Below are 13,361 nucleotides of genomic sequence, written 5' to 3'. Positions count from 1 at the left end.
GACAACACAAGTTGATTCAAGGTTCAGACAGCCTCTAAGGCCCTGTTCATATCTAGAATCAACATGTGTCCTGGGTGATCTGATCATAGTGGACAGCACTACATACAAGTGTTAACAGCACACACTGGAGACACATTGTAATCTGATTACTTAAACCTTTTGAGGAATGTGAACTCATGACATTTGTAGTGTGATCTCTGAAGAATCTTCACTACTGTGTCAACAGTAGTGACGTTTTATCCATATCAACCACATTATTGCCATTGCAAGCGAAAATATGTGACCCAAGAACAACCCATTGTGGCACTGTGGTTTCTGGTGCACACCTATAGCAATCTGTGGGGTCTTGAAGTTATAAAAGAAGATATGAATTAGGATGTTTTTCATTGTTTCTGTTTTCCCGTTCATAAGCTGGGCTTGTAGACCAGACATTTCAGTTAAGAATGGTTTCGTAAATTTGCGCTGAAGTCGTCTTTCGGCGGAAATGTTTTAAGAAATCTGATCACAAGTGATCACTCAAGACGCATGCATATTCATTTTCAGGTGTGAACAGGAGTCTGACACAAACAATCCTCTAGAAACTAGTTTGTCCTGCAGTGATTTTGCTGCTGTTCTGAGGGATGTTTTGTCCCTGAGAGGAGTTTTTTGTATTTTATAAAAGACGCCCTGCAGATAAGCTAATTCACTCTTAACGACTATAGTCAGGTTTCTAGTCAGGGTTGGTTATGTAGCTTCCCTGCAAGTCACAGTCATTAAACAGTTGCTGAAAACGTTACATGGAACTACAGTGATAATTTGACTCAGGGGTTTGAATACCCTTTAAATAGAGGTGTCTGTATGAAATTTACCACTGAACAAATACATCGCTGTTTTTCCCTGTATTTCCAGTTCAAGGGTTTATGAATATTCAATGCTTTTTATATGCAAATAAGGCCTTTTATATATTTTTTACTTTTTAATTCTGACAGTTACTTTCATATCTGAAGTTATGTCACAGTTCCACTTTCGACTCAAGACTTAACTAAACATTATTCCAAAAGGCTTGGGGGTCATAATGGCGTTTTTTAGCAAACGTGAGCTGAGCCTTCTGTTTAGTGGTTATCACATTCACAACTCTACCATGGACAACATTTTGTCTATCCTCTTTCTAATGGTGGAATCATAAATGCTGATCTGAGGTGAACAAGGCCTGCAGTTCCCTAGATGATTGTGTGGCTTCTTTAGTCACTTTCTAAACAAGCCGCCGCTGAGAAATTTTGGTAAGCCAACCGCTTTAGAAGATTAACCACTACTCCAGGTTTTCTTGGATTTCTGATTGTGGTTTACTGGAGTTCCAGAACAGGGGTTTTGGAAATGGCTTTGGAAATGGCTTTGCAGTCCTTTTTAGGGTGATATAGCTCAATAACTAATTTTCTCATCTCTTCCAGAATTTCTTGACTGCAGCACAGTGTGCTGCTTATTGAGACCGCTTAGTCTACTCTCACGCTGAAGTGATATTTAATTAAGCTGGCAGTACTAAAGCCTGGGTGTAACAATTCAATTCACTTTACTGTGCTTAAGTTGGGACTGGCATAATTCAAATTTCAAGTATCCTGAGCTGTATATAACTGTGGGTTTGATTGAAATATATTGTATGGGTGGGAGATGAACAAAGGTCATTTTTATCATTTTGTTAAATAAAAAACTAAAAAGAAAAAGTCATTTGAGTATTTGGGGGGGCAATGTGTTTCACACAGGGGTGGTTGGAGTATCCCACAATGCAATCGAGCTGGAAGGGTATAGGCTAGCATGTTCATCCTCCAAGTCACATGAAGCACTACCACCACATCATCTAAAACTACCACAATATCTTCAGACAGCAGAACATGCTTGAAGGAAGAACAGAAACTGTCCAATTCTGTTATGTCAGCTAATGTTAGGGAGGGCCTATCCTAAAGCAAGACCAATTATCCAGTTTAGGACTCCTGGCCATAGACGGCTGCAACATCACCATGGATTAAACTACGTTTTTTATAAGTTTTATAATATCAACACAGGGTCAAAATGATACATACAGGGCCAAAAGCATACATACAGCACATCCTACAACATTATTTGGTTAACGTCCTTTCGAGTGTTGCGCCTTGACCAGATGCTTTTGGCAGGCGTCAGCAAGCTTCTGGGAGAACTCTGGTTTGGAGATTGGAGGGATTTGATACATTTTGGAACACAGGAACTGTAATTGATGTGCAGTAGCCAGGCACAAATGAAGCAGAACATCATCATTAAAATGTTAACATTTATTGCTTTATATGAATACTGTATTGAAAGCCCGGGCATTCAGTTCACAGAGAAATCATAAAATTTTGTACTTTTCACAAAAGCCGTGGACACTTCATTACGATCTACAAAATCTACTTTACAGAAATTGAAAAACTCTAAATATCAAAAAGGAGCTGTGGAAACAGGTACAGATGTGTCAGCCTGTACCTAACGTTATCTCAGAAAAGGGTGAGGGGGGAGTGTTAATGAGAGGATCATAACCAAGAACACAACTGCCTTTGCTCGGAAAAACAAGTAGCTGTGAAAAGCTTAATACAAAAAACAAAACAAAATAAGGATTGCTTGCTCAACAGTGGTTAAACACACATGTACAATTCAGAAGAATGCTTCACCATTTTAATTACCTACATTTGCAACCAAAAGCATGGTCATCTAATGCAGGGAAGCTTACAGTCCATTCACCAGCACCGTGAAACACTAGAATTTTAATAAAAACAAAAAACACTAGAAATAAGAAAACCAAAGATATATATATAAAAAAAAAGTGGAAATCTCCTGTTGCTACTCTGAACATTACCACAGACTAGATCCCACCTCCATTCACAGATGATGTTCTACAACACGTTCAGAATAAGGGGAAGAGGGAATGCAATGGCCTGACACCACTCCAATTTTTTTGCAAAGACACCTGAATAAACTCCATCAGAGGGCATGAGACTAACAGTGAAGGCACACTTAACCCCTATCTCCACTCCAACCAAGGACATTCACACTTGTAGGAGACGGATGTGAAGAGCGAATAAAGAGTTAGCAAGTGTCACAACCAAGCAAATGTACAAGGCTGTGTAATTAAAGCAATACTATAGAAAAGCTGAACTGAATGATGTCCACGTGCTTCCAACAGCCTGAACAGTATGCATAAGAAAGCTCATACCAAGTCATTTCTGTACATGAATCACATTTTTAGAAATATGGGAATTGGTCCATTAACCATTAGCTGTCAGTTGCTTAGAAAAGCTGAAAATGCTTATTTTGCCCTTAACAAAAAAAAAAAAGAAAAAAGAAAAAAAAAAAAATCATGTGATGCCGTGTAAAGATTCTCTCTTCAGACAGTTATGTGAAATTAGGATATGCATCTCCCTCTGACTCACACTTCACAGCCTGTAGCCTGTAGTTTAATCCTACCTAGTAACATTTTGAGAGGGTAGCCCCTGGAATGTTTAACTCCTAATCTGTAGGTTAAAGCTTGCTGTTCTCACTGCTTTACCTGCTCTATTGCCAAGCTAATGGGATTAAAACATTGCTCATTTGCTCACACACACACACACACACATACACACACACACATATCCATACTGAGACGTTTAATGAAATGTAGCACTCCAACAGAGGTACGACGTGGTGATGACCATGAATAGAAGATTACAAAACCTGCCAGACAGCGTTTGCGTTTGTGAATTCAAAAAGCTTCTGAAAAACAGAGGAAAAGGGTGAGCCTCAAGTAGTTGTAGTAAAAGCATTTCTCCAAAAAAAAAAAAAAAAAAACACAAGGAAGAGGGCATACAAGATGTGGAGAGACCTGAGGGGGTGGGGGCTGAGGTTCTCTGGGTTGCCACAAGAATGCCCTTTACTGGTGCGAGGTAAAGAGGTTTGCTCTCTTTACACTACTGGTGGTTCTGGGCCGGTTTGGTGCAGAAGACAAATTAGATGGCAAAGGGCCGATCTTCACTCTTGCTCCATGGGGTCATCTGCAGTCTCTGAGCTGTCTGAACTGTTCTCTGTGCTGCTGCTGCCCTCTGCTGCCGGCTCAGTGGAACTACTAGGACAAGCAGAGGCAGATGCAGGCTCAGCGCTGGACACTCCCTCCTCGCTGCTACTATTGCTGATGTTTATGCTGCTGCTACTGCTCACTGGGTCATGCTTCTCTTCAGGATCTTGTTCTTCTGCAGATTCTTCCCTCCCTGACGGAGCATACTGCTCCGACGCGTCCGGTTCACCAGCAGTCTCCTGACTTTGGGAGGGACCGGGAGAATCCTCTTTCTCAGATTTGCTGCTTTCTTCATCTACAGACTCAGACTGAGTGCTGGAAGGCTCTGTGGAGAGAGGAGTACATGTGAAAATTTTCTTTAGGAAATTCCTGAGGTATTGCTTGCATACAGCCTAATGAGGAACATTCATAAACATTCATAACAACTACCAACTGCTTTGGGTCATAAACCCTTTATATAGGCTACAAATTAATCCAACAATGATATATACAAACCAAGTAATTTATATCAAAAATAAAAACAGCCATAAATCCTCTGTTTTTGATAACCTGGAAACAAGTCCATCAGGGCCTCTACGCTACGAGTCCAATCTTTTTGTCTAAGATTAATTATCTTTATAAAAAAAAAAAAAAAAAAAACTAAATAATAATAATAAATAGTAATAATAAATAGACTATTGGTGTTCCTGAGTGCCATTGGCCATTCCTCATTATCAGTAAATCTCCAATCCAATCCCCTATCATGTCAAGGCCATCCATGACCATCCATGAAGAAAAAAAAAAAAAAGCATAATCAGTTTAGCTCTCTCCATTTTCCCCACCAATAGTCAGCACAATGCTAGTCACAAACGCAGATGTAACAACTGATGTTGTGCACTTAGTGTTCTCCTCCAATAATGTTGCGTTCGTGACAGTTCGAAAACATGAGCACTAAATAAAAGTACCAAAAGCTTACCTTGGTCTTGGTCAGCAGCTACATCATCTGTATCCTTCAGCTCTGTACGGACATTCAATGAAGACTCTGACACATCCGACGAGCTCTCGGCTGGAGCAGGACAGGGCAGTTCCTTCCCATTTTCCTCTTTGCCTTTCTCCTCTTCCTCTTCGACCTCTTCATCTTCTTCGTCTTTATCAAACCTGAGCCGCTTCGCTTCATGCCTGATGTCGTCCTCTGCGTCTTCATCATCACGGTGCTTGATCTTTGTTGGTCCACTGCTTGACCCCTCTGCTTCTGACGATACAGAGTCACTGAAGAGAACATTAAATATTTGTTTTTAAGTTAAAAACTCACAAAAGTCCGATACACTGCTTTCTGTAGACATGCAGCTTCTTACTGTAAAACACCACTTAGAGATATGCTTGAGTGCTTAGAGTATACTGATTGTGTCAATCAGTAACGTCACTTCTCAATAAGTATAAATCAGTTTGCTAAAACTGGATTTGTACATTACCTGACTGTTCTCTCAGTCTGCTCAAGAACATCCTCTTTGTTTTCTGTGCTGTCGGGGAGACCGTTTGTAGCTACACTGCTGGACAGAGTAAGCTTTGGTCTGTTTACCGGCCTGGGTGTTCCTGGACCATTCACATTCCTGTGGAAGAGAGCAGAACACAAATGCTCACAGTACTACATAGCTGTAGGGATTCAATCACCTACAGCTATGTTCACATTACAAGTCTCATGGGTCGACTCATTTGTTTTGCTTAGAGTAAATGTTTCTGGCTTCATGGCTGACATTTATGTGGGTAGGTGAACCAGTACCATCTGTATTTAAAAGTCAACATAGTAGTGAATAAACTATGTGCATCAGGAACATCAACATTAGGCTGAATCTCAAATGGCATCCTCCTACACCGCGTGAATCAGGAAATTATGGCTCCTACAACCAGACAGTTCACTATAGCTACGTCACAGAGCCTAGGCTGAAAACCATTTCCTTCTGAAACAGCAGAGAAATACATACATACATACTGGTTTTGAATGAGAAATGATGACAGATTTTCAGCAACTTACAATCTTTCACATGTTGCCAAAAAATAAAAAATAAATTAAAAAAAATAAATAAATAAAAACAGCCATGGATGGCGAGACACTGTTCCACGTGCTGCTAGTGCAGGCAAGATCTGCCCTACGCCGACTGCGGCGTAGTCTTTGGGACACACCTTATATGTCCAGTGGAGATCTGTTTCCACAGAATGTATAAAAAAAAAGGTAACCACGATTTTCATGACCTACATGGCACACTACATAGTGAGTGAAGAGCCTATTTAAGTATCAGCAAAAGCTGACATGAACTCAATTTGCTACCAACAGCTCTCCGCACAGTTCAGCATTAATCTGAATATGGCCAGAATTTGGATGAGTGTCTGTTCTGATTCGAAAAGATCAGATTACCAGATGTACACATCTTGAAGCTGGTAATGTGAATACAGTCTTTAAATACTCGCTGCACACTCAACTCTTACCTATCTGAGAAAGCAGAGGCATTTCCAGGGAACATGACTCCGTTCATCCTGTTCACAGTAGATCCATTTTTCCTTCAATAAATAAAAAACAAAATACAACAAAGACATTAGAACGCAAAAGAACCTGGGCATTTTAGTAACTGGTTTTTAATGAGACTTGCTGTATTGACGGGTAAAATAATGAATTAAAAGCAAAATGACAGCATCACTCACTCTGAGGTAGGATACACACAGCTGACCACCATTACATTCTGCAGTAAACAAAACAGCTAGGTTAGATTTTTGAGGAAAGAGACAGAGTTGAAAGTACATACGTTCCACTGCGCCACGCTTTCAGCTCCTTTGCAGTGTGAAATTGGTGGCTGGTAATCAGCCTCAGGAACACAGCCTACCTTCTCTACACCTCGGAGGAACTTGTCTGTTCCTGTGTAGTTTCTCTTCGGCTCAGTAAGCAGCTCACACAGACGCTGGATTGTGAAAGGGATCCTAGAACAAAGCGACAAGCCACAAATTTCACAAACTGAAACGCGCATTTCAATGTAGAGCCTCCAACCTTTACTTTCTATTTTGAGCTACAGTGGTCTCATACTCTCAATCGCATGAGTGAAAAGGCCTCAATTGGGTATTTGTGTCATTACAAATCACATTATCAGGATACTAGTATGAGTAAAATAAAAATTATTAAAATTGTAACATGAACTTCAGAATATTTGTGTGTGCCTTTTATGAATTAATGACATGGTGAACATGTCACGAATTTGTATTTTGAATATTTACCTAGACATAGTGCAGAATCTTGCATTTTTCTTCTTTATTCTACTCATCATAACTTCTTTGTTTTGTCAAAGAAACTTTGTTTCTTTTCCAGCTTTAAATAGGGGGGAAAAACAAAAAAATTCAATGCGGATCTCAGACTTTTGGACCCCACTGTATGCTTCACATGAAAAGGGATACCAGTTTACTAAGCAGGGCGTTTTCAAACTAGCGTTTTTTGTCCCCGGACCCAGGAGCACTTGCTCCAAGAGTGAGGTGCAAAAGCTGTTTGAGCCTGAAAGTGGCCCAGAGAACAGATCCCTGGTCCGCCTGAAATCAGTGGTCTGGTCTGCAGCGCGTGTCAAAGGCTCACAACGTAGTAGGATTGGTTCAGTTTTGGCACATGACTTCACCTGTACGGCTTTTAAATATATATAAAATGTCTCCTGCGAAAACGGCTCCTTGTTTGCAGGTTTTCCTTCACAGTGAAACGCCATGACCCCAGATAACCCTGTTCCTCACTGCTTGAGTGTTTGTATCAACAAAAAAAAAAGAAAAGAAAACAAAAAGGGTGATAAATGGATAAACCTAGGCCCTACCAGTTTGCAAAAATGCACGCAGAAATGTGATGTTCTGAACTGATCCACGGTTCATATGAAGTGAAAGCAAAAGAGATAGTGAGGCACTCCACCAATGAACCAAGAATTATTCCTGGGTGCGGACCAGTGTGAAAACGTAAACGGCGTTTTTCTTAAACAGTTTTATAACTGTATAAGGAAATAATATATATATACAATCCCGGTTCCTAGTGGCTGCCCTGTACTGTGCTTCTTTCAAAAAACAGTCCAGACCGACCCACTTGTAACTTCAGCATGATTGGGAGGTGATAAACGATTGTACACATGTGAATCCATTAGCTCTAATGAAATCGCAAAATAGGCTGTTTTTAAATGCTCACTTTCCATGTATGATCTGTTTTCAGTTGGAGTAAGCAGTACTGCTGTAAAACTTAAGTAATGTTTACATACTACATTCAACTTTCATTCAAACAAAGTAAAAAACAAACGTTTAGACAAAGTTTATATCCAGAAGACAGTTACATAAACCCTTTAAACAAAACAATATCATCAGGGTTGATAGTACCATGTAAACTGAGACAGCGAGTTGTGAATGCAGGTCATCTAATAAATAAATAAATGATATAAATATATATGTGTAAAAATCAATAAGAACATATTTACGTATCGAAAATGAGAAAGAGGATAACCCAAAAGACCCATCTCTTACCCATTGTAGCCATCCACAATTTTAAGTATCCTTTCCTTCATCTCTTCAAAAGGAATGTATTCAACGTTTGGGTTTGCAGGACCTCGCTGTTCTGGAGACGAGGCTTTAAAGTCATCCATGACTTTCTCCAGCTTGAAGAGAAAGTAGCTTTTAAACTGGGACCACTGAATCCTACGGGAACACGGCACAGAAAAAGAACTGTTAGAAACAGCAGAGCAAAGGAATCACTGACACCATACAGTTACCATTGGCTTAATAAAGCATCTGTATTTCTATATCTTTTTAGATATGTAGACACTGCTGTCTGCTGTAATTTCCACTTATCAAGTTCAAGTTTATTTATATAGCACTTTAAACAACAGACTATTCCACAATGCAACTATACAGAGAAACGGGTGAGAGTCCGAAGTGAACAAGTGGGAAAAATCCCTGAGAGGAACCAAGACGAACTGTGTACTTTTCAGGAATAATGCTTAATAATGAGTAATCCTCTCATACTCCTATATCGTTATATAGCCATTTCCCCTTCTGTATAGATTTTGGTTGGTGTGGCGCAATAGATACCCACCACTACCTGCCAGTGAGAGACTGGGGTTTATAAGAGTCCTTGGGCAAGACTCCCAACACTGCGCTGGCCCACCTCTGTAATACGAGTAACCTTGTAAATCGCTCTGGATAAGAGCGTCAGCTAAACGCTGCAAAAATGTGAATGTAAATTACCTTCCCTGCTTATATTTCCTTATTTTCTGACTTGATTTGGTCTAATACACTATATTTGTTACTATTATTATTACTTATTATATCATTTTATTGTTTCATGTGACCAGACAGTCGTCAAAGCATTTCACTGTTAGTTGTACCGCGTAGGACAATGTCTGTGATACATACATTGATATCATTTGATTTGACTCAAGAATGGGAACCATCCTTCTCTGGTCAACACCGGATAGTAAACACATAAGCATGAAAAAAAAAAAGCATGAAATAAAGAACCTAAAGGTAATGAACACACCAAATAATGATGAACTAAGAGAGTTAGAACTAAGTCTATTACTGCAGATAAGTACTTAGATTTAACCAGTGAAACCAACCACTTGTCTTAGTTTTGAGTGCTGACGAATTTCATTCACTGAATTGAGTTATAGACTGATCTGGTCTAATCACACTGCTGAAAATGAGCAAACAACTAACTCACATCGTCTCTCCAGTTTTGGCGATGTGGCACAAAAACTGATCCAAAACAGGGCATGTTTCCTTCTTCCCTTTCTTCTCGAAATCTGGAACAAGCAGAGACAGTGTGATCAGTGAGCTGCATTTCCTACAACAACCAAATCCACTGGATCGTCAGCGTCCATCATCACACAGGACTTCTTCCTTCGCTGGCTACCAGGCGAAAGTCAGTCAGTCAGTCAGTCAGTCAGCAGACAGCACCACATTTCTGGGCATTTTGGGTTACCTACCAATAGGCTCAGTTAAGGTTAACACTAGGACACTGTTTAACACTGGGGACTGGTCTGAAAAGCGGCTCATTCAGGCGAGCTGGTGCTAGCTAAGAGAAGAAGAAGACAGCCTTAAGACAACTCTATGCTGGCTAGCTAGTCACTGCTCGCTGTGGGGTAAAGTTAGCTAGCTAGCTAACTAGCTAACCTGGCCATCTTCTTCATTAGCTGCCGGCTTTCTCAGGCTGTTCTGCTCTGAAAAGCGAGACATTCAAGCGGTCCTGTCTGAGTAAAGCAGCCAGTTCAACACAGAGACAGAGAACATGAGCGCCGCGGTTCAGCCTGCGCTTAAACCACTGAGCTATAGGGCTCGTCTGGCAACTTCTCAGCACCTATTTATGCTAGCTCGCTAGCTAGATAGCTAACTAGCTAGCTAAACATGGGTATCTTCAGTTAGCTCCGTTAGCTAGCTAGCTAGCTAGTTAGTTAGCGTTAGCTACGTTAGCTAGCTAGCTTACAGTGTATTAGTGCTAGCTAACATCTCCAACCTCGTTAGCCAGCTAACCTTCAGGATAGTTAGAAAATATATCAAGTATAAAGACTTGTTTGCATAGTAATTTGAACAAAAGCCAGCACCACGCGGTAAATGTTGGGTTATTTACCCCTGAAGGCGCTCAGCAGTGTGTCTATCTCCATGGTGGAGGTCTGTTTTCACCGGCTCTTCCTCCGTCCAGCTGCAAAACAACGACGGCAACGGCGACTAATATGGCGCCGGTGGCGTCACCAACCTGCCTCTGAGGCTCCGCTCGTGTTGAGTGTAGCGGTAAATATAGGCATCATTACCTATATAAATAAACACATTTCACATATTAAAGATTTCTACTCCTCTTTTGTACTAAAAATTATTTTAGAAGCGAGAACGTAACGCCTGAAACGAATGAGCAACAGCAGTGATTCACAGAATGGCCATATTTACCATGATCACTCACACTGTGCAGTATATAAGTATTAGAAGGTCATGTAGTATTTAGTGATTTGTGATATTATGGCCATTTATTAATAACTGCTGTTAAACCAACTAGGCCAACCATGACCAGCTTAGCTCTCAGCCTCTTGTTTTTGTGTCAGTTTGATGGAGCAACTAGACCAGGCTAGTCAACCAGCTGGTCCAGCGTGGCCAGGCCATGGGTATATTTTCACAGAGATGACCAGCTTTAACCACCTTGACCGTCCACCAAGACTGACTTAGATCAGCTGGTCAGTCCATGTGGTCCATTTAAAGATGCCGGTGCTGCTTTTCAAGTGGTCTTTTTTTTCTTCTTTTTTTTTTAGAGGTCCAGGAGTAGCTATATGACCACGCTTCAGTTGAATGATGAAAACCAGGAACATGTTACATATGTTAATGTTACATATATATATATATATATATATATATATATATATATATATATATATATATATATACATACATATATACATATATATATATAAAAGAACAGATATAATAAACAGTATAGACAAGTGAGTTTTGACCATATACAAGTAACCCAGACTTTATTTCTGCTTCATCTGCATTCAAAGGCACATGTGGAACAGGCCAAACCATGAGGAGCCAGCTAACTAACTAACAAACATTTTACATCCTGCATGTTTTGTTTACATCCTGCATGTTTTGTTTACCTCCCACATAAACACACACGTCAGATGAACTAGTTTCTCTACGGGAAAAAACCCCACCCACATTAAAACATGGACTGCAACAAAAAACGGTCCCTTTTCAATTCCCTGTTTTTTCAGTAATGTTGTGAAACCCAATATATTTACATACATCCACACATTCAGCCTACAACAGTTTAGCCCTGCCTATTCAGCCCAGACTTTTTAGACAATACAGGGCAGCCAACCAGAACAGAGCTCATTTTCATATAGTGGTCACTCACCCAGCGTTTTAAGCTTTAATGTATAAAGAAAGGTAACTTGCAACTTGTAATGGTGTTGGTACAGCATTAGCAAAACCTACAGCTGTTTAAAATATACCTATCAATCAAGAACAGTTTAAATAGCTAACAACAGCTAATAAAACAAGTGCTTTCTCCCAATTCAACACAATATGACACTTTTAATGACGACTGCAGTCTCAGAATTATTCAACCCCTTGAATAGAATCCCCCATAGGAGCTTACATTTGCGAATCAGGTGGCAAATCAAGGGCTTCATTACACATCAGGTGTGTTCGAGATAAGACACATCAAATACCTGGACTGGTCTGTGACGTTTGATTGCATGTTAGAAATATGGTCAAATTGTCCAAAAAGTTCAGAGAAGAGATCATTTCCTTGCACAAAAAGGTAAAGGATACAAAAAGACACTGAGCAAAGACACTGAAGGTTCCTAGAGATCCAGCTGAAAGCAGAGTTCACAAGTTAAGAGTCACAGGAACACTGGCTACACTAACTGGACGTGGCAGAAAGAGGACCAGCTATCCCCAGCTGCCACCAGTGTCCTGTAGAGGCAGGTGTTCAAAGACATGCAGCAATAGTTGGTGTCAGCAGGCACTGAGGTTTCCGTTTGCGCAGTAAGGCGCATACTGAACGCTAAAGGTCTCAAAGCCTGTACACCTCCACTGAGCCAAAAGCACCAAAACAGATGGCTCCAGTCTGCTCAAAACCATAGAAATAAATTTGGGATTCTGTTCTGTGCAAGATGGATTGAATCGGGTATTAGGAAATCCTAGGAGAAGCTGAAGCTTGGGCGTCATTGAACTTTCCAACAAAGACAATGACCCCAAGCATCTCTGGGGATAAGTCCATCAAGGCTTGGCTTCAGAAGATGTCCTGGAAGATTCTGGAGTTGCCGTCCCAGTCGCCTGACTTGAACCTCATCGAAAACCTTTGGTGAGATTTGAAGAAGGCGGTTGCAGCAAGCAAACCCAAGAATATTAGAGAACTGGAGGCCATTGATCATGAGGAATGAGCTAAGATTGCTGCCAGAAGCTGGTGTGGCTGTGCATCAGGTTTACAGCAGTTCAGAACAGGAGGATCCATAATCAGAAACCAACAAACGCCTGGAAATCAACACATACCACAACTTTGGTAAGGAAACTCAGAGGCATTGCAAAGCAGGAATCTTCATACCAACAACTAATGAGCTAAACTACAATCAAGCCCCTATAAAGGCACGGGTTTCGAAGCACAAAAAGGGGGACTTGGGCCCTGGGCATGGTGCAACCGAGCAGAAACAAGACAAGACGCTGGTGTAGTACAGGAGACAGAGGGACAGAGAATATACAGCTATGAGCTTTGCTCCACAGCTGTTGCTGACCAGTGTCAGGCGTCAGAGGAGAAGGATGAAGAAGGATGCGCAGATTTGGCACTAGGGACTGGGGACTT

General features: G+C 40.7%; 1 protein-coding gene across 1 annotated transcript; it reads right to left on the bottom strand.

Annotated features, from left to right (window-relative positions):
• Positions 1-2,260: 2,260 nt before the first annotated feature.
• ppp4r2a (protein phosphatase 4, regulatory subunit 2a) lies at positions 2,261-10,731 on the bottom strand. The gene is made up of 9 exons (XM_072696396.1): positions 10,635-10,731; positions 9,729-9,810; positions 8,534-8,704; positions 6,886-6,979; positions 6,707-6,744; positions 6,494-6,565; positions 5,482-5,619; positions 4,986-5,278; positions 2,261-4,355 (listed from the first exon to the last, which is right to left on the bottom strand). The coding sequence occupies exons 1-9, from the start codon at positions 10,666-10,668 to the stop codon at positions 3,988-3,990; spliced, it is 1,290 nt and encodes a 429-aa protein (XP_072552497.1). The 5' UTR covers positions 10,669-10,731; the 3' UTR covers positions 2,261-3,987.
• Between the last annotated feature and the right edge of the window lie 2,630 nt (positions 10,732-13,361).

Source organism: Salminus brasiliensis, chromosome 14, assembly GCF_030463535.1.
Source record: "Salminus brasiliensis chromosome 14, fSalBra1.hap2, whole genome shotgun sequence".
Classification (NCBI taxonomy): Eukaryota; Metazoa; Chordata; class Actinopteri; order Characiformes; family Bryconidae; genus Salminus; species Salminus brasiliensis.
This window is presented reverse-complemented; position numbering and strand designations above follow the sequence as displayed.

Bases quoted from the DNA above. Each gene is read 5' to 3' on its own strand.
- ppp4r2a (XM_072696396.1), bottom strand. From the start codon at position 10,668: ATGGAGATAGACACACTGCTGAGCGCCTTCAGGG. The intron at 6,745-6,885 runs GTAGGCTGTGTT...TGTTTACTGCAG, and splicing joins TCCTCCGAGGTGTAGAGAAG to AATGTAATGGTGGTCAGCTG. The intron at 5,279-5,481 runs GTAATGTACAAA...TGTTCTCTTCAG, and splicing joins CAGACTGAGAGAACAGTCAG to TGACTCTGTATCGTCAGAAG.